Genomic DNA, 22,117 nt, shown 5'->3' with positions numbered 1-22,117 from the left:
GAAATTTCCACCCTCGAGATGGCCTAACCGCGTGGCGAGGAAGACTACCATTCCGTTCATCACTTTCCCTAACCCACTGAAAGGAGCTCACTGAAGGGGATCTTCCACGCCTCGTCATTGCATGGTACAGTCACATCATGCTTATCGTCCAAGTAAGTCGTGTTCGAGGCAAGAAATGAAGATATTTATGACAATTGGCTAACAGGAAGTTGTTGACTCATAGTGACCATCTATGACCATTTAGTGAAGGTGTTGATGAGATCGGCAAGGGGAAAATCAAGGGAATCTGCTGAACCGAGGGTACGATAAGAGGAAACACATAGAATGAGAGGAAATATGACTGTGGGGATCATCGTGTCAATGCAAGAATTCTTTATGTGGAGTGAAATTGCAAAAAGTCTGACTAGACGCTCAGAGTCTAAATTGAGAGTATTAGAGGATCCGTATTGTCTAGACCTGATGTGCAGAATAATAACAGAGTGTATAATATGCATTAAGATTCCAACAGCTGTAAGCGCACTGGTAGCAGATTAAACAGCAAAACTCGCCTTTGTTGCGGATTCAGCCAGAAGGAGGTGCCATGACACCAACTTCTTGGTGAATCTGAACTAGGTGTAGCCCACCAACAGCCTTCATGTTGTATTCGAAGAATGAGCCATGGTGTAGGTAGCCCCTGACATCATAGCGGGATCTTTTTACGGGCGTAGTTTTCATTTGAGAGCAACCATTAGTAACATAAAGCGAATAAAGAGTGGCGGACTTCTCGCCGGGTAAGCACTAAACAATCCTCCACAAATGCTAAATTTAGTAATGTTGTACTGTCATAAAACTGGTAAGCTGATGCCTGTACCATCCATCCTGGGCTGTGGTTCGTCTTGGAGGGTGACTGACTCGTTTAACGGCCGATCTAAGAGGACGTTGAAAGAGCCGAGAGTGTCGACGGTGCTTCCCGTTATGCGGTGCATGGCCATCCATCCATCCACAGCTCGAGATAGCCGATGATCTGCCCCAAGTTTCATTCTGGACTCTGACTTCACTTTGGTCTTGCGGCGCAAAGATTACCCGTCTGAAAGAAACTCATCTTGCCGTTCATGTTGTCATTCAGGCTCGGATTCACCCTATTCGCCGATGACCCGATGTCCTCCGCTTTACGGCCGTATCACTGGACCACCTGTTGTCACTGATGATGCTATTGAAGTTTCCGGATTCAAGCATATAAGAAATATGTGCTCTTCTTGGAACGAGAGATAGCTATCAGATTGCCACAGGCACAATCTTCTGACGATTTTTCTTCAACATACTCCACTACCGATCTCAACAGTCGCTGATAACCTGCTCCAGGTCAGGGCAAGACATATGTCGGTCGAAATGCCTTCCAAAGAGCTTCCCAAGTCATTTAATGACTGGCCCAATTTCCAAGGAGTGAGTGATGTTTATGCTGTTGAAACGCCTCAGACTGTTAATGATGGTAGTTCAACTCCCCCTACCAAGAACACTCGCCGGTGAAGCTCAAAGTCAAAGGGAACATCCCTGCTTGGGCTGCCGGTGTCCTCTACCGCACAGGGACCAGTGCCAGTGAAATCGAGACGGACTCTGGCAAGACCTTCAAAGTACACCATTGGTTTGACGGGCTGGCCGTTGTCCATCGTTTCCAGATTCTGCCCCCCGATAGCGAGCATGATTCAGTTCGGGTCCTGTACAACTCGCGCAGTACCTGCGATGGGCTGATTGAGAGGATCCGAAAGACAGGGGATGTGGGAAAGATAACCTTTGGGAGGAAATACGACCCATGCACGTCATACTTCAAAAAGGTGATGTCCATCTTCCAGCCTTATCAGCCAGGTTCCAAGCCAGACGAGAGGAGTATGTCAGTCACTTTGTCAGTCAACTTTCCAGGACTCTCCAGCACAGGGGAAAAGCAGCACCATGGACATGCCTCGGGAATTCAAACGCTGTGCAACAAGACAGATGTCAATGCCTTCCAGATGTTGGATCCGGAAACGTTGGAGCCCGTCGGTCTCGCGTCTCAGACGACCCTTCACCCAGACCTCAAGGGTATTCTTTCGTCCGCCCATGCCAAGTCTGATCCAATTACCGGCGATGTGTTTAACTACAATCTGGATCTCGGCCCAAAGCCGACATATCGCATCTTCCGGGTGTCTGCATCGACAGGGGAAACGTCAATTCTGGCCACTTTCCACGCCGACGCAGCCTACCTCCATTCGTTCGTCTTGTCCAAACACTATGTGGTCCTCTGCGTTTGGAATTCGTTCTTCACCGCCGGCGGCGCCAGTATCCTCTGGAAACAGAACATTGTCGATGCTTTGGCAGATTACGATTCATCTCGACCCGCGCGCTGGTACGTTGTGGACCGATGTTCGCCGGAAGAGGGAGGACAAGGTCTCGTCGCCACCTACGAAAGTGATCATTTTTACTGCTTTCACACCATCAACGCCTTTGAGGAGACTTCCTCTGACGGCTCGTCGGTCGACATCGTGGCCGATCTGGCGACGTACCCCAATCTGGACACCTTGAAAAAGCTCTATCTCCCCAACTTGATCTCGACGTCTCCGGCTGCTGCAGCATATGCCAACTCCGGTGACCACTGCCTTCGCCCGGTATTAAAGCGGTTCCGTCTCTCGTCGATCCCGTCGACCCCTGTGACCACTGCCAGACGGGCGACGTTGGAGCTGACTTCGGAGCCCCTCAAGTGTCCGGAGCTGCCCACCATTAATCCTGCCTACGTTCTTCGTCGCCACCGCTATGTATATGGAGTGGTCAACACGGGCAAGTCGACCTTCTTCGACAGTCTCGTCAAGTATGACACGGAGACGGGGGCCACTCTCACGTGGAGCGAACATGGCCAGACGGCTGGCGAAGCCATCTTTGTGCCGCGGCGGAGGGAAGAGGGGACAGGAGACGACAGCGAGGATGAGGACGACGGGATTCTTCTTACTGTTGTTTTGGACGGGCCTGCTGGTCGATCGTACCTCCTGGCACTCGACCCGAAGACAATGACCGAGACGGGCCGCGCCGAACTCGACGGACCAGTGGGATTTGCTTTTCATGGGACACACGTTTCTGCACTAGGCAGTGAGGGTATTGGAGGAGCTAAGGGAAGGGGACTCGACTATTAATCTTTATTCATCACTCCACGGGGACCACTCCTCTCGGAATGCTGATCCTATTATCACTACTACATCCTGTAACAACAATCCACCTAATAATTTAGCAATCTCGACCGGTCTTCTTCTTCTCTACGCCGCCGGTTGTAGAGGAAAAGTCAGGTAACCCCGAAAGTCATCCCACCGAAGCGTCAACATGGCTTTCACGTCACTGTCTCTCAGGATCTTACAGCCATGCTTGTGGCCTTTGTCTTTCCATCCAACGCGTTGACATTCCTGAGCAGAAACAAACGCTTAGAGAGTCTCAAAAAGAAATGTATCCAGGTTTCAGGTTGTTTCTTACCTTGTTGCAATACCAGAAGAATCCACACTTGCCGCATTTCAGCAACGACTCTTTCCGTTGACCGCATCCGTGACATGCCCTTTGACCGCGCACTTTTCTCGAGGAGGAACGGACCTGGTCTCTCAGTCGGAGGAGGTTGTCGAGCGACGTGGGAATGATCTGGTTTCAACCAGCTGCTTAGCATTGACTCAACCATAACAACAAACAGAAAAGTAAAGCATGGTATGAGATGATGACGATGATGATGACAGTCTTACTTTGATAGAATCCACCTGCTCCTGCCTTATCCCAACCGAGAAATCCCAAAACCGATACCGATGCGCATACAGAATAGCAACCGTATACCCCGGCTGCGGCTGCAGCTGCTGATTTGACGCGCAACACCTTGTCAAAAAGTCCGACCCACGCTCATCCGTGTAAAAGTGAATCGGCACCCTGTACCCAGCCCTGTCCCGAACGATGAGCATCAGCCGCACGAAGAACTGGATGTCGACGATCTCTGCGAGAAAACACCAGTGGCGCGTGGGGCGGTAGAATGTCCCGTCTGCCGTGTCGTAGAAGTCGACGTCGATGTTGTGTGCGCTGGGGAGGTGGGCGAGGGTTGGGAAGGGGGTCTCAGTCTCGTCGATGATGTCGTCGTCGTTGTCCTCATCGTAGTCGTTGATGTTGATGTTGTTGTTGTGGAGGATGGCTGGTTCGTGGTTTAGGTCCAGTTCATTCTCCGGCTCGATGGTCGTCATCGTGTCGACGGGAGGTGTTTCTTTCTTTCTTTTTTTTTTCGACAGCTTTAGGTATGGTATGGCAAGAAAGAGTGTGCCTAGTGTAGGGTAGGTAGTGTAGTGTAATCTCAAGGTAAGAGAGACAGATCAATCATCTTCTATGTTTTCCAATGATGAAGGTGGAATGGAATGGAATGAACGAGATGGTTGCAGATAGAGGAGTGTGTAAAAGGTGATCAGGTTCATGAATAAATAAACAAATAAATAGATAACAAAGGTCCTCCTGCGTGTGTAGTAGGCATAGGCATAGGTCAGGTCAAAGAAATGACGTGGAATGAAATGAACGACACGACAACAGTCTGATATCATATCAGCCCTAATCCTGGGCCCTAAGCCCTGAGCCCTGGATGAAGACCGTCGGTTGACCAATCATCCTGTTTCATGATGCCATCGTTTGCTCTTGTCTTGACGAAATAAAATCAAGAATAACAGTCGAATACAATCAGCTACATAATCTATCTATGTCAACAGTGCCATACATGTATGTATCTTCAAGGGTGAAAGTCCTTCAGGCAGTATCTGAGCAGCCTTATTCCATCGATTCCTCAGTTTGCTTACACACTTTCCCGGGATGAGAGACGTATGGTATAAGAATCGTGCACGCTGTCATTTCATCAGATCGGCTGCTAGGTAGGTATTCTATCTTACGTAATGGAGAGGATCTGTTACGTTCTGGGACTGAGATGGTGATGCTATCATGAATTTGATGACTGCAAGCATCTCCCACCGATCTGTTGTTGCGGGGCAGCATTATTAGCAGTTCCCAAACTGGAGCAATGGATAAAAAGAACATCCACTGGCGGGGCTCGGTATCATCACAGATATTGATAAAGACCATCGTCGCCGCTATTAGCCTGATTCTCTCTCCATTGGCTTCGGGAAACATGTGGACGGGAAACCGGACCGGTCCCTGCTTGACAAGGGATAGCAACTTCGTCGAAATCTCCGCCGTTACTCTGCTGTGTTCGTTCGACTCGTCAGCAGCAAAATACCGCAGGAGATTGACCGTCTCGTCCATGGCTGCTCTAGAGTGCTTGTTCTGCGAAGTCACTTCATTCCTGTCCTCGACGGAAGGCCGGCTGCTTCGGGGAAGAGAGGGATGCTGTGCTCGTCGCTTCTTCTACAAGTTTTACCGGTTTGGGGGAGATGTTCTCTGTTCTTCTCGCTGGTCTCATCTGCAACGTTAATATTACAGCCTCTGCGGAGAAAATCTCCGGAAAACAAACGATCCTTCATATCCCACAAGTAGTCATACCCATATTCCACCGGCCATAGGTATTGTTGGTTCTCGGGATAGGTTAGAGCGTCTATAATAGGTAAGATGAGTGATAAAGAGACACTGCGACTAGAGATGAAGATAGGAAGGATCTGACGCACTGTTCACCTGTTTTACCATAGCGACAGAAGGATTTGCTTGCAAAGACTGATAGAATGAGATATTTTGCCTTTTTCTCTCCTGTGAAGATTTCCTGGCCGAGTTTGAGGCCGAAACGAAGGGGAAAAAAAAAGAAAAAGAAAGAGAGGTACTTCTTACCGGACACCATACAGATTTTATACTATGAATACAGCCACATCCTTGCACGTAAAAAAGAGGAACAATGGAAACCTACCTAGGTACCCAGGAAGCTCCAGACGCAGGTAGTTAGTTAGGTAGTCTGGCCTCGGTTATGGCGTTCAAATATTGGCTAGGTATCTGATCGAAAACGCGCACATGTCTGTATATAGGCTGAATTACAGGACGTGGGCTACAGCGTGCCCTGTTTGTAATGTTATTATAGGGGACATTCCCAGCATATAGTCTGTCTTTCGTCGGAGGAAGAGTGGTTCCAACTCTCATGAAAGGCTGTCCCACTCATTCCGTACAAGAAACCCTGCCAATAGCATCCTGGTCATCTCCTTTCTGATCCACCTGTCGTGGACTTTAGTGAGCTTGTAGTCTTCTCGTCGAGCTTTATTTGTCTTCTTTCCTGCTCGGTATCTTAAGGGAGGGGGGCTGCTCCACACAATCATGGATCGTTGTTGGATGTTCATTGCATGATCAAGATTTGCAAGATTTCAGAGTTGTAGTGGATGCTCTCGATGAGTTTCTGAACGCAGTTGGTTTGGGGTGAGGAATATGGGCCATCTGGCTTCGTTCGTCATAGTAAAAAGAAGATCGGCGACTGTGGGCTCAGTAGGGTTACCACAGGTAAGCGGATTAAAACAGTCGGTGGTTTCCAGACTCCCACATGCGTTCATTTTCCGGACTGAGGAGGAAGAACGGCAGAGTGCCCTTGACATCATCGGTGCGGTTGAATATCTGAGTAGCTGTCAGTAATACATTTCCTTTCTTTCTTTTAAGTTTGTAACTGACCGTATACAAACCGAACAAGATATATACACAACATGTGCCGCCGGAGATGCGACGAGAGGAGTATCGACGGATTAGCGGGTCATTAAGGAGTCTCTCTGATTAACAGGGTACTTTTTGTATGGGTGGATAGAAACAGGTTGATCCGAGTGCTTTTATTCATAAAATAAGCTCTGGCGTGATCTCTGCCCGTGGGGCAGTCGATGGAAGTGGTTGCTGTATGCCGAGCTGCTCAGCTTGACCGCAGCGTAATGCAACTGCGTGAGTTCTCTGGCCTTGGTGATATCCATATATCCTGTTCAGGAGGTAGTGGCGGTTGAGTGAAGTTCGCATCTGTCCCAAATTCCACAGCTGTTTTGTATGCTGACAACTGATTCGAATAACACTCAGTCTCGCACCATATCCAAATGCAACAGATACGCTCTTCTGGAGACGCTGTTGGTGTAGTGTGGAAAGATAGTCCGAATTTCACGCACTCCAGAGTATCTCGTGCTCTTTTGATAGTCGAACCGATCAGTGATGCTCGTACATCGTTTTCGAAACCATGCCATTCTGACAACATCGACAAATGAAGTTGATAGGTCTCCTTGATTTTGGTCCTGTCTGGTGTTGGGCCATGCACCGGAGGTCGGGAAGGCAGGAGAAGATAATGTCTCTTCGCTGCTGAATGCACTAACCCCACCGGTCGAGTCCCGGGGCCCAGGTTCAAATCATTATTCTTCCAGCGAAGGTAGATCGCACCAACTTTGGTGACTGTGAGCGCTCGTTTTACTGCTTTGTCAATAGCCTGAACAGCATGTAACAGGATATAACGACATTCCTCTAGGACAGGACAAGATGAAGTTGGATAAGTGTAAGCTTGGACTTGAGACTTGGAAGAGGAGAATAAAAGTAGAGACAGTCGAGGTTCCTGGACGACTTGATATCCTTCAGGCTCGGATGGCGAAGAGAGTTGTGAGCATTATTTTGATCAGTATCCTCCTGTTGCAGGGCTGCAATCTGCTGCTGAAAACCATCATTCTGTCGTCGAAGAGCAATGCCTTCGGTGCCTTCGATGCCATGTTGCTGGGTAGTTGTAGTTCCTGGTGAAGGTACAGAACGATAATTGCCCCCGACAAGAATAAGATGGAGATGGCGAATAGCTAGGAATTGTTGCAGATTCGGCTAAAAAGAGGTGCCATGACACCAGCTTCTTGGTGAATCTGAACTAGGTAGCCCGCCAACAGGACTGAATTGTTCGGTGTTTCGGGGAGGGACATGCCCGGCTTATTTCATCATGGCGAATGCATGTCCTTGCAGGAAGGGGACCACCTCTGCTCTAGCAGAGAATTAATTCCAATAGGAATTCGATGACTCTGGTGAGTCGTGGCGTTGGAAGGCAGTCGTGCAAGTTCCGAGAACTCATCCAGATTGCGACATGGAATCCATGACGTCTGGATTCTCTCTCGGTCTTCTGGGCTGAACGGTTCAGCACCCTTGTGATAAATCAAGACACTCCTCCCGATAAGGGCTGCGACCATGCTCCATGTATTTGAGCAGCCCTCTTGTCGGAATCGGATCTCTCCTTGATATGCTCTCGGAGATTGTTGGCGTTCTCAGCAGCTTCTGCTCGGTGCGAACTTCGAAAGGTGTCGCAGTGCCTACTTTAGCTGATGATCCGGGCCGTCTCCGTGCGATCTGCTGTAGCGAGTTTGAGATGAACAGGTATGGCGAAGTCCATGGATGAGTAGCAGCTTTATTGGGTCAAACACAGATAATTTCTGCTCGATTGTGTTGCTCCAACAGACGTTGTCGATATCCATCTGGGGAGTCCCTAATCCAATCAATTCCCGTGACAGACACAAGGGCTCCCTCGTCCATGGCGTCTTATATTCTCCCACAACAAGAGCTCGCTGGAGGGTACCATCCATGCTGATGTGATGATCGTAAGCAAGACCCACCAAATGAAATGAGGGTCGAATGTTTTTTATGTGATCCGTTGTGTCCTCCCATCTGAGGTTAAGGAAGAGTCGTTCGTTATGGAATTTAGAAATCCAATTTCATATATCTACGACCACTGGTCTCACCAGTCAACGATGATCCTCCCACAAGCAGAAGATGATTATCAGCCAGGAATATATTTTTTTTTTTGAAAATCCTCATAGGGAAACAAAGGCGAATATCCAACATTAGAAAAGAAAACACATGAGACCATTCTATTCTGTAAGGCTTGGACTGCAGTAGAAGGAAGTGCATTGTGCATAAATAGACTTACTTCTGATCTGACAAGACTTTGTCTTTCTGGTTTGATTTTGTATTGTACGATCCTGCTTGCTGTGGACTGTCACACAGGATGTATGTACTGTACAAGATGTAGGGAGAGGACCCTCCAGGAAGACCCAAGCTTAGCATCAAGGTGTTCCACAAGCTGCCTCTTGTTCCTTTCGTAAATCATGACAGTGTCGTGACTAGGCTGTGGACGCTAAGCTGTTGCAAGCCAGGCACATATCGGGGAGATGAGAACCATTGCCCATTGCGGGAATGCTGTAGCGGTATCGTCGAGATATCCATATAATGTATAACGTATAGCGATATAACGATATAAGATGGTAATAAGGGAAAGAAATATCGAGAGGAAATATACGAGAAATATAAATACTGCTTTGCAGCCAGAGAGAGAGAGTCTTGAGAGATGGAGGAAGAAGAAAGGACCAGCAGGGTTCTGGAATCTCTCTGTCCTTTTTATAATCGATATTTCCCGTTGTCATTCACTGCAGACAAAGGGAAGTGAATTCTGTCAGTTAGGGCATTGCAAGGAAGTCAGTCACAAGGGGACCATCCTGCCACAGGTGAATCACGTGGAATATTGAGACAGTGACTACCTGGCTGGCAACTGGATTGGTGACTGATTTGCTGTACTGCAACCTTGGAAAGATGTAGTCGTTACCTAAAGCTGCTTTAGAGACTGCCTATCTACCTATGTAGGTAGGCACCAACCCAGGTCCATGGGTAGTATGGAAAAATCGGTCCATCAGGATACTGAAGTTAAATATATGACAAATAGAGCGATCATGGACAAAGAGATTGACATATACGTAGGTCATAAATCATGAAATACTACATCACGACAGAAGTCCTTCTTTCTCGCAACCATCAGTATTTTATTCTATACTCCAGTCTATCCTATTTCACCCTTTCCATCTCTAAAAAAAAGGGATAGCCTCCAAAATGGATTTGAATGGAAACTTCGAAGGCGGAACATTTCTGAAGAAGCTGGAGAACACCGTCATCCACGTCAAGACGTTCAGATTCCGGCTCACCAAGATCCTATGCGAGACACAAAGCCCCAGACTCCTGCAACGTAAGGCAAGCTTCCAAGGGGAGTCCGTTGTCGGCGGGAGACTTGTGCACGTGAAATTTCGAGTTGAATATGCGACGGACCTGACAAGCCCAATCCAGTCCAACCTCCTTGACCGATTATAGTTTATTATTCATTCCCATTTCTGCCCTCTGATGCTCATGCTAAGAAATTTCTCCGGGCAACAAGGCTGGATTTTCCTAGAGACGATGATTTTGCCAAGGATTTTCCACGAGAGGAGGCAAGACGTCACTTTGAAACCGAATGCCATGCCCTCAGGTGCTGTTCGGGATCGGGCCAGACGCCGGTCTATATTACCCATGATGAATTCACTCAAGACTGGGCATGGCCGTTTCCAGGTGGATATCTTCAGGTTCTGGTCACGTCACGAATGGCTGGAAACATTCTGCCGGACATGATCCACGACCTGGATAAAGAAGAAATAGCGATGATCAAACAGCAGCTTGCTAGAATGGCCGAGTAAGTTAACGTCCCACAGATCTCGAGTCAGCGATTTGGACTTGTCTCCTAAAAATCGGAAATCGGCAGATATATGCGGCGGGAAGGATGGAAGATCGGCGGAACTGCATGGGATTTAGTATATGATGGAGAGAACAAGCAACTGTACGTTTCTGCTTTCTCGCGAGTCGCCCGAGCTTCCAGTGTTTGTCGATTGAGATATCTAACAGCAATCTTCCGTCCAGTATGTATCTTAAATTCTCAACGGTCTACAGATCAGATAGCAGGCTGGAACATTTCTATGGTGTCATCGATGGGTGGAATCGCCCTTGAAGATAAGACCCCATGAACGTCTGAAGAGCGATGTCAACTATGGCTGTGAGTTGTGGGAGATGGATCTGACAGCTCAGACAGGGAACGCAGTAACATAGAAGTTCCTCGTAGAATTGGAAACCGGTGGATGAGAAGAGGTTTTTTTTTTTCATGTGATAACATGCTGCTTTCTCAGACGCAGGGATGGTCCTTGGTTGATCTTGGCGAATCAGATAGCATATCCTCTCAGACTTGCGGAAGACTCCCTCGAGCACATCCACTGGAAATGCGTGGATTTAGCCTTTTTTATGATGGCGATCCCTGATACCGTCAAGAAACCACCTCCTGAGCTGATCATGCGCAGTCGATATCTGACCTGTCGCCTTCATTTCTTCATCCCTGTCTTCTTCGCCGTTTTGACTGTCGAAGCAGTATTAGCTTGCATAGAATCACTCCTGTCGTTGCCGGACCACTGGTCTCTGATTCTCTGGACCGTATCCCATACGACCTCTCTGGCTTCTTCCCTGTCGAGTCCCGCAGCAAGCAGATTTTCGTACGGTGTATGCGTATGCCGGATATGCGCCTCTACAGCCAGTATTGCCTTGTTCTCGTCTGTCTGCGTCGTGGACCGCCCAACCCGCCCTGATCCCTTCAAAAAAGCATGCTGGAGCACGGCTTCTAGGGACTCAGATGGCATTGCGGGAAATTTGGTCTGCAGTATTTTCCGTGCACGCTTCAGATCTCTCTCATCCCGGACTCGAACAGCTTCCGCACGAGCTTCAGCTGTCCTCTTTGCCATCCCCATCACATACTCGTACGCCCCCTCGGGGACCCTGATACCCACTAGTCGTTTGTCATTATTCTGATGGTATTCTGATGTCAGCTGACAGCATGGATGGCCATCGATTACTTCAGTAACTCACGTAAACAATGTATACAGTCTCCGCAGTATCCTTGGTGTGGCTTTTGCAGTTTCTGGTGATGTATAATCCCCTTTAGGAACGAATACGTAACCCTCTGGCATAGGGTCTGTTTCAAGGCATGGCTAGAACAACCCAGAGGTTCAGTGACAGAGCTGATCCCGGGTAATTTGAAAAATACCAGACTTATCAAACAGCACTGGGAATACGTCCAATTGGCAAACATACCTCTTCCCACGGATCATCCGAAGCCGGGAGGCTGGGGCGAAAATAACGTTGCAGCTCGGACAGGTTAAGGTTTTCCAATGCAGCCAGCGCGCTTCTGCTTCCAGGAGCGTTGTGGTTCGAATTTTTGACACGCTTGCTTTGTGTCTTTACCGCGGCCCGTCTGCCAGCTTTGGTTCTGGAAGTTGATTTAGATTTTGTGACTTTTCTTTTCGTACTCTTCCTCTTGGTCTGAGCCCCTTTAAGAGCAGATTTCTTTCTGACAGCCATACTGTGGAAGGAAAGAGACGGAAGTCACGAGGAAGTGGCCGATCTATTTGAGTGTAGTGTCAATTGCCCACGCAGAATAACTGGTTCTATTGATGACATCATCAGGTAATGTGTACCGACAGGAAGGAACAAAAACCAATGGACATTGCATGCAGCAAGGCTGTCATGACCAAACGACAGACGAAGAGTAGTGTCCACGCCTGCAATGCACGAAATACAACGCGACTCAACGACGCGTGACAGCCCTGGCACGTGGGCGTCGCATCGGTGTGGCTGAGTTCCGTGTCTCTGTGGCGCAGTTGGCAGATCGCCAATTGGCAAATAGAATACGGAGTACGGAGTACAAAGCTAGGAAGCACGGCGAAGGTCCCTGGAGTAGGATCTGTTGATAATCCCAGATGTTTTTTCTCCAAGCCAGTCGAGCAAATAGAGATGTTTAAGGCATGCACTGAGCATGACTGCGAGCTCAGCTATTTTCCCGGGATCGTGTCTCGATTAGGAAAGCCGAGTCCTCGATATGATCACAGTCATCATATGGCGCCATTTACCTCCCTCAGAACGATCAAGGACCCCTGACACGAATAGGCCGATGAAAGACTCATGTAGGTCATTTTTGATTCTCCAAGGCAGTCTCATAATCGTCTTATCGCATCCAACATGGCGAGTGCCCAAGTGCGGGGTGTGGGGCGCATTGAACCTAATCGGAGCAAGGAGTTCCAAGTTCCAACCAACTGGACATCGCTTGTGGCTTTCAGCTTTCAGCTTGTACTCCGTACGGAGTAGCATCCGGTCTTAGTCACTTGTGAAGTGATAATAATTAGAATACCTACTAGCCTGACTCCGGACAGCCTTTATTTGGCCCCTATTGCTCACGACTCATGACGTCAAAGAGCACCGTGAGGTATCGACGACGACAACCCGCCGCTCCGGGCCCCTTGCCGCAGGTAAGGCTCGGCGACGCCATTCGGAGCCATGTTGGACTACAAGCAGCTCAACCTGGGCCAAAATTGGCACAGCAATCGTACGGAGTATGCAGGTTTGAAGGGCTGCCAAGGACAATGCAAATCCCCCTGCCTGCTGTCAGCGTGAAGCATAAAAAAGGGAAAACAGTCCACTCCAGTAATCAACTTGGACAGGATCACCAGGGCTGCTCACCGCTATGGAGTACGGAGTTCTCCGTACGGAGTATGACCTGACCTCTATTCCTCCCCATTTGATTAATCTTACTGCCTTTCAAGGAAGCTCCTGACCTTTTAAAGGCCATTGCGCCCGGCGGAGTCCGGATCCCTACCGGACAGTGCTATGACATCGTTTGTCGAGCCGCGTCCAGCAAACCAAACCCGCAACGGGATAGGCTACCCGGAAATGGATCTGAGTAGAGCAATCCCCACCGCGATGGCTCCAACCGGTGTAAGATCGGCATTTTAGAAAATACGACCGTGGATATGGGTATCGCTCTGGACACGTAGTAGACATAGGCAATGGCGAGCAATTGGAGAGTCTTAGCTTTGGATATCCAGGCATGAAGCCGCATGTCCTGCAGGCATGGTACTTGTGCCTGGTAAGTGCCTGTCTGTAACAGTTCAGTCAGGAACCCGGGAGAGTGCAGTAGCTGCATATCGTGGAGTCTCCCTAGCAGCAGGCCTAGACAGGCTGCCAGCTGGATTCATATGGAGCCCTGGAGGCGTCGAGTAAGCCTCGGTTCTGGGCAGTGGGCGCCAATCACGGGGTAGTCAGAGCTACGCTCAGCCCAACTGCCCCAGCGCCGGGCCTAGAAGAACGGAGTAGATGTGCAAAAGAGACGATTCACGAAGATGGAACGAACCAGAAAGAAAGTGATTTATGAAGATCGAGAAGCTGGAACTATCACAAGACATCGAGCTTAAACAGATCTATATCCATGTCTATATACCTGTCTGAAGATGGCCAGGCTTTGGCACAAGGTAACAGATCATCATGAGGTAGACCGTACCTGCCTTCTCCGGATCTACTCCGTGCCTTTCTTTACTTCCGTCGGAGCAAGAGAACACAGAACGCCAAAGTAATCGGGAAAGTGGCGACAAGGATCTTTGGGTTTTTCGTGCAATTGCAACTCTTCTTGCTAGGATTGTTTTTATTTTATACCAATAAGCAGTTATATAGTGAAATGACAACTTTCAGCTCCAGCGTGGCTTGCTGCAGGCTCGATCGATGCGGACAGACCATCCCGATTCCCGACAGGATTATCTCACAATTATTGCCTACTATTGGTCTCAACTGCAGCCCGCCCGCAGTATTTGTCGTTTCTGCCAATCGTGCAGCACAGCAGGCCGGGGGGAAATAATCCCCGCCCTGCCAGCTAACTCTCTCAGGCTGAAAGTGGGATGCTGAATCCCAGCAGTCCCAGACACTGGCCAGACAGGCCAGCAACTACCCTGCGCCGTGGGACCCAAGTGGCCTCCTGGAGTCCTGGCTGGGTCGAGACAGAAAAAGGTCCTACCGGACGGAGTAGTTACTTGCGTACCTGGGTGCTCTTTAGGAACTTCCCAAGGAACTGCGTTGGTCGTAGTGGAGCTCGCAGCAAAAAAGAACAAAAAAAAAACCCATTCAATAATAGCGTCACAGGAATCCCAAGAGAGAAAAACGAAAACACCGCCAACGGGGCTGCCTCAGATCTATATTCTTATTTTTTTTCCTTCTCTCTTTTCTTTCTATTTCCTTGACAATTTTTACTTTTCTTTCACTCAACCCAGCACAATACGACCACCATGTCCTTAGCCCTGTAAAGTGTCTCGGCAGGGAGGCGGGCAACACCAGCATTCTTTGTTCCCCTTTGCTCAACCAACCTAACAACCACCCCCCTCCTGCTCTCAAGGGGCCATCCCGATCCTACGATTGTTCTCTTTCTCCTTCCACGGCAGCTCGACTCGGTCATTGTCTGAGAAAGGACCATGCCCTAAGAGGCTTCGTCTGGAAACTCGAGCTAGTTTTGTGGATTCTCAACCGGCCCTGCTGCCTGCTTGGCCTTCCATGTCCCGTGCGAGGTCGACCGTCACCATCCTTGCCCGCACGAGATACTTAACGCCCTCCGTCCGACATTCCTGACCCTCCCCGTCATTTCTCGACCATTCGACAACCATCTACCCCGTTGCTTGGCGGATAAAGTTCTATGGTTGCTGGGATATCTCCGTGGACATGAGTTGGGATCGTCCGGTCCATAGGTATGTGTGGGTAGACACTGGCAGAGAGCTCTCTCTCTGTCTGTGCTATGCTCCTCGAGCATAGCTGGCTGTGATGTAACTTCTCCACCCATCTGTGACCACGGGGGTTGGAAGATAGTGTACCTTTTTTCCCCCTTGACTTTTCCATTAGATTTTGTTTCTTGTCTTCACATTGCCCATGAATTCATACTGCACAGAATAACTAAGCATGATGCTGATGGACCCGGTTACTATGTTCAGCTTCAGCTATCCCAATGGCGAACCCCAAACTCCGACGAGAACCCCAACCTCGACAGCCTTTGGTGATTCTGCCTTCCAGACTCCCAAGATCGAGTCCAGCTTCTACGATCCTCGAGTAACGTGGGATACTTCCGACCCATATGCGTCGAGTCCTGAGTTTCTCAAGACCCCTCAGAGATTCCTCTTCGGCACCCCTTCCAATTCCCTTCATACAGATAGCCCCTACGGTCAACAACAATCACCCCATGCCAATGCAAAGGCGACGACAGAGGACACAGACACCGTCAAACGACGGCGCCCATCCAAGCAGAATACCAGCTTCGGGGACGATGGACCGGGCACGGTAAACTCCGCAAAGTGCTCAGCCGCTTCCATGCAGACTCCTCCACCAACAAGCACATCACGGAGGAGGGTTGCAGATTACAACGATGGAGGAGACGGCCAGTCGAATGCAGGGAGTGCAAGGAAATTATCAACGGCCACCGATCGTAGCCACTTGGAGACCCCCAGTCGTCTGATAGGGGCGTCTCCTGGGTTGTTCTCCAATTTCCAAAGTTCTCCGGATCTGTTCCAGCTCTCATCTGCGGACCCCTCGGCTTCGCCGTTTTTCCCTCAGCACAAGCTCTTCTGGGAGCAAGATGCGGACCAGCAGGCAGGTGGGATAGGCCTCCCGAATTCCTCGAACGACCTGTTTGGTTCGGAAACGCCAGGCCCGTTCACGGCTGCCTCTACTGCCTCTCAGAGTCTCGGAGTACCACCTCTGCCGGCGCTGCAGGGTTCGATGGATTTGCCCGAGTTTAGCAGCGATGCTAGCTTCGGCATTGGATCGACGGCCCCCGCGGATGCTGCACTCTTCCCTGCTCCTTTTTCCACCTCTCCCCGGGTTCCCATCACGAAGGCGGAGGATCCGGGCCTCTTTTTGAGCTCTCCGGCTCGGCGATTCGGGCCCCCTCAGCCAAAGCCTGAAGCTGCACGAAAACCGGTTCCTCCGCGAGTGACTCGTCAACCATACCACCATCAAACCGAAGAATCCAAACGAGAAGAGCTACTACGTGCTCGAAACAAAAACAGACCGTTGTCCGGGTCCTTCTCTGATGACGACGATGACGATGACGATTATACTCCTCGCGCTCGCGGAACGAGACTGTTGGGCCTGACCAGAAGCTTAACTCATACGGCAGTGACCTCGCACTCCTCTTATGCTCGTCAGCATAGCCAGCAGGGCATGCTCGCCTCCACCAGCGGGGTCAAGAAGCCACCATCCAGGGGGCGTTCGTCACCGGTCAAAACGACACGTCAACCGCTTTCTCGAGCGAATTCCACCTGTCTCCCTAGTCGCTCGCAGTCCCTGGTCCTGAAAATCGACAAAGATGGAAGGGCCAAGACGGAGATACAGGTCGTGTCCGGATCTTCGACCGGTCTGACGGATCCGATATCAGAAATGGACATGGAGGGCTCTGCCACTGAAAGCGAGAGCGAATCCGCCGAATTTCCCGACTATCCGATCGCCCGTAGTCAAAGCACGTCGTTTGCCCTTCCTGGACCGCCCCTGACAAAACCGAGTGTGAGCCGTGCTGGCTCTGTCTCCAGGCCCAATTCCAAGAGCTCCTACGCATCCACCATTGCATCCTCAACGTCCGGACGCCATTCTCCTTGGGCAGAGTCGACTCGAGGAGTCCCGAAACGGCCCCAGTCAATGATCCTGCAGCACGACTGGGCCAACACACCTCAACGGTTTTCCGTGCCTGCCAACCCCGATTTTACGCGTGGCACAACAAGCTCATCAACGACCGATAGCACCATTCCCGATCCGGATGAAGAAGACTCGGGTGATGCACAGCATGCCCTGAGGCAACTCCTGAAAGGGAGGGCGCGGAACTCCAGGCTTGTGGGCGGATACGGCGCTGGACGAGTCCCTGTCTCACAATCCCTCACCCATCTGCGGTCGTCCCCGCCTTTGAATCGATTCGACATCAAATCGAGTGATCCAACTACTTCGCCGACCACGCTTACGGATCCCGATGTGGCGACGCCCAGTACCGATCGACGCAGTAATCCCAGCAACGGCACAAGGTGTATTTGCAAGTCGATGGATAATGGTGGCCACCTGATGATTCAATGGTTCGTGGTTTTACTTTCTGCTTTATTTTCCTGCTACTTCCATGCTAACGCGCCGCAGTGAATCTTGCAACCACTGGCTACACACCAAATGCGTAGGGCTGGAGCGTTCCAACTTGCCACCGGTGTACATCTGTGTGTACTGTTCGCAGACTCCAATGCGAGGCGGTCGACTTCGGGATCCGTTAGCGGGAGTCGGGCATGCCCCGTCATCACCTCTAGCCCGCAAGTCCTTCCGATATCGATGAGGAAGAATGATTCTCCTGTCATCCCAGCACATATCACGAGACTTTCAGTCGCTATTTCTCGATTGCCAGACACGTGTCGGCAGTTCCAGACCCATTCTTTTATGTTACAACCATGCGACATTGGCGTGGGTTCCCTCTGTTCGTTTAGTCCGTTTGACTTTTCACGTACAGGATACCCCCGACGGCCCTGTTTGTTGATTTTTGGCCAACAGTGGCCTCGAATTTCATTTGTGTGACTACATTCCTACGGCAATCACCGCATTCGAGGTTTCCTTTTGTTTGTTGCGAATCTTCCTTCGTGGGATGTATCAATGGGAGATTGGACTGTGTATGTGTATTGTATGCATTTCCGCCCGAATGTGGGTAGGGATTGTTCTGCACAACATGGAGGATTAGAACGGTTATTTATGTGATTATATGGATAATATGTACATACGTCATACGATAGTGTGGACATGCATGCCACGATTACAATCTGCATGATATTTCTCCGCTGTATGCATTGATCAACAGTAGTGATGATCAGAGTAGTATTGGTGATGTAAGTCTATTTGATATAGCGCTCGTGTCTGGTATGCAGGGATGCCATTTTTTATTGGTCGCGGCCGTTAGGAATGACGACATTGGACTTACACCACGAAGTAATCAACTATTATCTACCTCCGCAAACCACCACTTTGGGCTCGACGAGCGCAATCATGCGTTGGATATGCGAAAGATCGGAATTCTATCTGATCTTAATTTCTTTTTCTTATATGATAACGATGAGCCCAGTCCTGCTACTTTGATTGATCGGTTCTTGTGCCGCTGTGCTTAGATTCGACATACGTAAGTGTTAATGAAGGAATACCTCATCTCCCTCGCCTAGGTTCCCTCAAAGCTAGGTATGTACATATACCTATCTATCGAATTGGCCCTTCTTTCCTCTCTGGATACCAATTAATTGACTGATCAACTGACCATGTCTTCATCTTCTTCTTTATCACGCAAGGTCCCTTCCCCCCGCGACTGGCAGAAATGGACCTCGTCCCTCCTGGAGAAGTATCGTCTCGCCAATGGGAAAAACCTCTTCGTGACATCCGTACTCGCCAGCGGAATTATCGGCGGCAGCCTTCTGGCCTTCATCCACGCCGCAGTGCTCGACTACCGGACCTACCTGAGCTACGGCCCCGGCGGCCTGCCCTACAACCTGTGGGGATGGTTCCTCTCCGGTGTCGTCCTGCGTCCGTTGGGCACGAACGTCCTCAGTACGGATCTGTACGATAGAAACCCGGATAAGCGTAGCTGGTTGCCGGACGATTGGCCGCAGCGGCGTCAGCGAGGAGGGCCACGGCCTCGTCTGGGTTCTCATCCGCTTCCGCAGCGGCAGCTGGATCAGTTGGCGACGGGGGAGATTCATCAGGTAGGTGGAATTCAGTACTGTTGTAGCAGCGGCTTCTCTTGCTTTGTTTGGGTGATATTCAGTACACTTTGCTTTGCTTGTAATGGATCTGATTGATGCGACGCAATAGAAACTCCTCCAATCCTTCTCCAAACTCGTCGCCAACAACCCTTCCCTGATCCAACTCAAGCCGTCCGTCCACGAAGGCCATACAGAGAGTGTCTTCCTGGCGGATGGTGTCCCTGCGTCACCCATTGCGCAGGAGATGCTTCGGGAGGTATCTCACGTCCACGCGACGGGCGATCATTCGGTGCATGTGGTGTTGGCGCCGCAGGATTGTAAGTAGAAATCATCACCATCCAACTTAGTTACTCAATTGAATTTCCTTATGATTTCTTCCAGGCAAAAAAGTCATCCAATCCGGCTGGGGTCAACGACACCCCCTGGACGGCGTCAGAGCAGCAACCAAGCTCGTCCTCGGCTGGACCCTTCCCAAGGAGTATATCCTCGTGTATGCGCCGCGGACGGAGGAAGAGATTCGCCTCGTCATGGAGATCGTCAAGGCGTCGGTGGGATTTATGACGGGGTCGAGGGAGGTGCTTGGTGTCAACCAGAAAAGATTCAATAGCTAAAGCTTTAGGTAGTCTGTTGTACAACATGGCATCTATCTCTTCTTTGGCTGAATGGATGGAAGATTTTTGATAGTTGGGTGAGATGAGATGAGATAGACATTTGTCTACGTATATGGATGCGATCTAGGTACTTGTATCTCCTGTGTGATTATATGTGGTTGTATTATGGCTGTATTATTTTGTTTGCGTTTACGTTGTAGGAAATTAATTGATCCGTTTTTGGTTTTTTTTCCCCTAACTTTTCTTGCCTTTCAATACTCTTTATACGGGATTGTTGCTTTCTTCATCTACTACTTCTTCTTCTCCTGACTTTAATTTTTGTGTACTCCATATATACGGTATGATCAGCGGGAACTTGGATTTACTTTCTTCACCTAGTACTTTCTTCTTCTCCTGACTTTTTAATTTTTTATGTAGTATAAGATCAGAAGGAGATGATCTCGAGGTAAAGAATAGCCATTGTCATGTCATCACCGAAAATCCTTCGGAATGATATGGCTTATCAGCTCGATGCTCCGACTGTAATCAATCTGCACATCGACAATGGCCACCCCTTCTACTGCTAGAGCTGTCTCCATGACGCTTTCTAGCTCAGCGGCATTGCTAACCCGGAACCCCTTCGCGCCAAACGCATCTGCGAATTTCACAAAGTCGACTCCCCCCAGCCGGATGCCCGAGCTGCGGCCGTACTTGGCCTCTTCTTGGAACTCGACCATGTTGTAGGCCGAGTCGTTCCAGATGAAATGCGTGATGTTGCATCCCTGTTGCACCGCCGTCGCCAGCTCCTGCGACGTGAACATGAAGCCGCCGTCGCCGCTAATGCTGACGACTTTGCGCGAGCACGGCGGCTCCTGGACAAGATTGGCGGCGATCGCCCAGGGGAGGCCCACGCCCAGCGTCTGCTGGCCGTTGGAACACAGCAGGTGGTGCGGGCGGTAGGTGTAGAAGTACCGCATCATGTAGATGTACACCGTTCCGACGTCGACGGACACGACGGTGTCGTGGGGAGCAGTTTCCGCAGCAGATAGACGAAATGTGTCGGCTGCACCGGTCTGTCGTGTTGCTTCTCGCAGGCAGAGACCTGCCAGCTTTCCAACTCCTGTCGAATCGTATACAAAACGACCTCTTCACCGGCCCAGAAGGCAGTCGTCCGAGTCAGGCGGTTCAGATTTGCTCTCAACCCATTGAGAGTGTCGGCTGGATCCCCAACCAGCTCGATCTGCGGCAGATAGTGGGCAGATACCTTGGCATCGGTATAGTCGATACGGATGATCCTGTTGCTCTGAGGCTGCACGTTCCACGCCTCAGCGTCATATTCGTACGGATCTTAGCCCACTGCGAGGATCACATCGGCGCGAGCGAGGAGCTTGTCTCCTGGCTGATTGCGGAACAGACCAACACGGCCGTAGAAGCGATGCACCAGGTCTTCGGTGATGGCTCCTGCTGCCTGGAAGGTCTCAACGACAGGCAGATTGTGGTCGGTGATCAGCTGGTGGACTGCCCTCACGATCCTGCGGTCTGCGGACCTCATGCCCAGGAGGATCACGGGACGCTTCGCCGATGCAAGGAGGTCCGAAGCAGACGCCAATGCAGGCAGTCCGACGGAGCCATACGAGGGAAGCCTGAAGCTGCGGCTTGGGAAGGCGGAAATGCTGACGGACGAGCTCCTGATCAGGTCGATGGGCAAGCCCACTGCCGTCGCTCCCTGGGGGAAGGTCTGGGCGGCCCGGAAGGCATTCGCAACCACCTCGCCCACTTGGTCCTCCACCCCGATCTGCACAACCGACTTGCAGACGCCTTCGAGCACCTTCAGCACGTCCAGGCTCTGATGGGTGTGCCGGGCCATCTGCACTCGCGACACCGTGCCCGCAATGGCGACGACAGGATCCCCCTCCGACGTGGCCGTCGCCAGCCCCGTGACGAGATTGCTGGTGCCCGGCCCAGAAGTGACGAGACAGACGCCTGGACGACCCGTCAATCGACCGACTGCCGCGGCCATGAACGCGGCATTCTGCTCGTGGCGACAGACGATGAGCCGGATGGAGGGGTGGTCCTTCAGCGCGTCGAAGATGCCGTCCACCTTGGCCCCGGGGATGCCAAAGACGAGTGACACGCCGGCGTTGTGCAGGCTGTCAACGATGACGCTTGCCAGGTTGTGTGTTCCCATTGTCTCGCCTT

The 22,117-nt window shown here is 50.5% G+C and overlaps 8 protein-coding genes across 8 annotated transcripts; 2 read left to right on the top strand and 6 right to left on the bottom strand.

The window, feature by feature from the left end:
* Positions 1 to 1,356: 1,356 nt before the first annotated feature.
* VTN77DRAFT_3229 (uncharacterized protein) lies at positions 1,357 to 3,137 on the top strand (the record flags this gene model as incomplete). The annotated part of the gene is made up of 2 exons (XM_069419155.1): positions 1,357 to 1,422; positions 1,473 to 3,137. 2 exons carry the CDS (start codon positions 1,357 to 1,359, stop codon positions 3,135 to 3,137), a joined length of 1,731 nt encoding a protein of 576 aa, XP_069278759.1.
* A 519-nt stretch (positions 3,138 to 3,656) lies between these two features.
* Positions 3,657 to 4,208, bottom strand: VTN77DRAFT_3228 (uncharacterized protein; the record flags this gene model as incomplete). The annotated part of the gene is made up of 1 exon (XM_069419154.1): positions 3,657 to 4,208. The coding sequence occupies one exon, from the start codon at positions 4,206 to 4,208 to the stop codon at positions 3,657 to 3,659; it is 552 nt and encodes a 183-aa protein (XP_069278758.1).
* Positions 4,209 to 11,548: 7,340 nt separating this feature from the next.
* Positions 11,549 to 12,120, bottom strand: VTN77DRAFT_3227 (uncharacterized protein; the record flags this gene model as incomplete). The annotated part of the gene is made up of 3 exons (XM_069419153.1): positions 11,549 to 11,567; positions 11,629 to 11,750; positions 11,854 to 12,120. The coding sequence occupies 3 exons, from the start codon at positions 12,118 to 12,120 to the stop codon at positions 11,549 to 11,551; spliced, it is 408 nt and encodes a 135-aa protein (XP_069278757.1).
* An 876-nt stretch (positions 12,121 to 12,996) lies between these two features.
* Positions 12,997 to 13,384, bottom strand: VTN77DRAFT_3226 (uncharacterized protein; the record flags this gene model as incomplete). The annotated part of the gene is made up of 2 exons (XM_069419152.1): positions 12,997 to 13,190; positions 13,276 to 13,384. The coding sequence occupies 2 exons, from the start codon at positions 13,382 to 13,384 to the stop codon at positions 12,997 to 12,999; spliced, it is 303 nt and encodes a 100-aa protein (XP_069278756.1).
* A 1,910-nt stretch (positions 13,385 to 15,294) lies between these two features.
* On the top strand, positions 15,295 to 17,926 carry VTN77DRAFT_3225 (uncharacterized protein; the record flags this gene model as incomplete). The annotated part of the gene is made up of 3 exons (XM_069419151.1): positions 15,295 to 15,320; positions 15,561 to 17,681; positions 17,740 to 17,926. 3 exons carry the CDS (start codon positions 15,295 to 15,297, stop codon positions 17,924 to 17,926), a joined length of 2,334 nt encoding a protein of 777 aa, XP_069278755.1.
* A 982-nt stretch (positions 17,927 to 18,908) lies between these two features.
* VTN77DRAFT_3224 (uncharacterized protein) lies at positions 18,909 to 19,562 on the bottom strand (the record flags this gene model as incomplete). Its single annotated transcript, XM_069419150.1, has 1 exon — positions 18,909 to 19,562. The coding sequence occupies one exon, from the start codon at positions 19,560 to 19,562 to the stop codon at positions 18,909 to 18,911; it is 654 nt and encodes a 217-aa protein (XP_069278754.1).
* An 847-nt stretch (positions 19,563 to 20,409) lies between these two features.
* On the bottom strand, positions 20,410 to 20,898 carry VTN77DRAFT_3223 (uncharacterized protein; the record flags this gene model as incomplete). Its single annotated transcript, XM_069419149.1, has 1 exon — positions 20,410 to 20,898. The coding sequence occupies one exon, from the start codon at positions 20,896 to 20,898 to the stop codon at positions 20,410 to 20,412; it is 489 nt and encodes a 162-aa protein (XP_069278753.1).
* A 368-nt stretch (positions 20,899 to 21,266) lies between these two features.
* On the bottom strand, positions 21,267 to 22,106 carry VTN77DRAFT_3222 (uncharacterized protein; the record flags this gene model as incomplete). The annotated part of the gene is made up of 1 exon (XM_069419148.1): positions 21,267 to 22,106. The coding sequence occupies one exon, from the start codon at positions 22,104 to 22,106 to the stop codon at positions 21,267 to 21,269; it is 840 nt and encodes a 279-aa protein (XP_069278752.1).
* Between the last annotated feature and the right edge of the window lie 11 nt (positions 22,107 to 22,117).

This window comes from Rasamsonia byssochlamydoides (genome assembly GCF_041956645.1).
Source record: "Rasamsonia byssochlamydoides strain NRRL 3658 unplaced genomic scaffold VTN77scaffold_22, whole genome shotgun sequence".
NCBI lineage: Eukaryota > Fungi > Ascomycota > Eurotiomycetes > Eurotiales > Trichocomaceae > Rasamsonia > Rasamsonia byssochlamydoides.
This window is presented reverse-complemented; position numbering and strand designations above follow the sequence as displayed.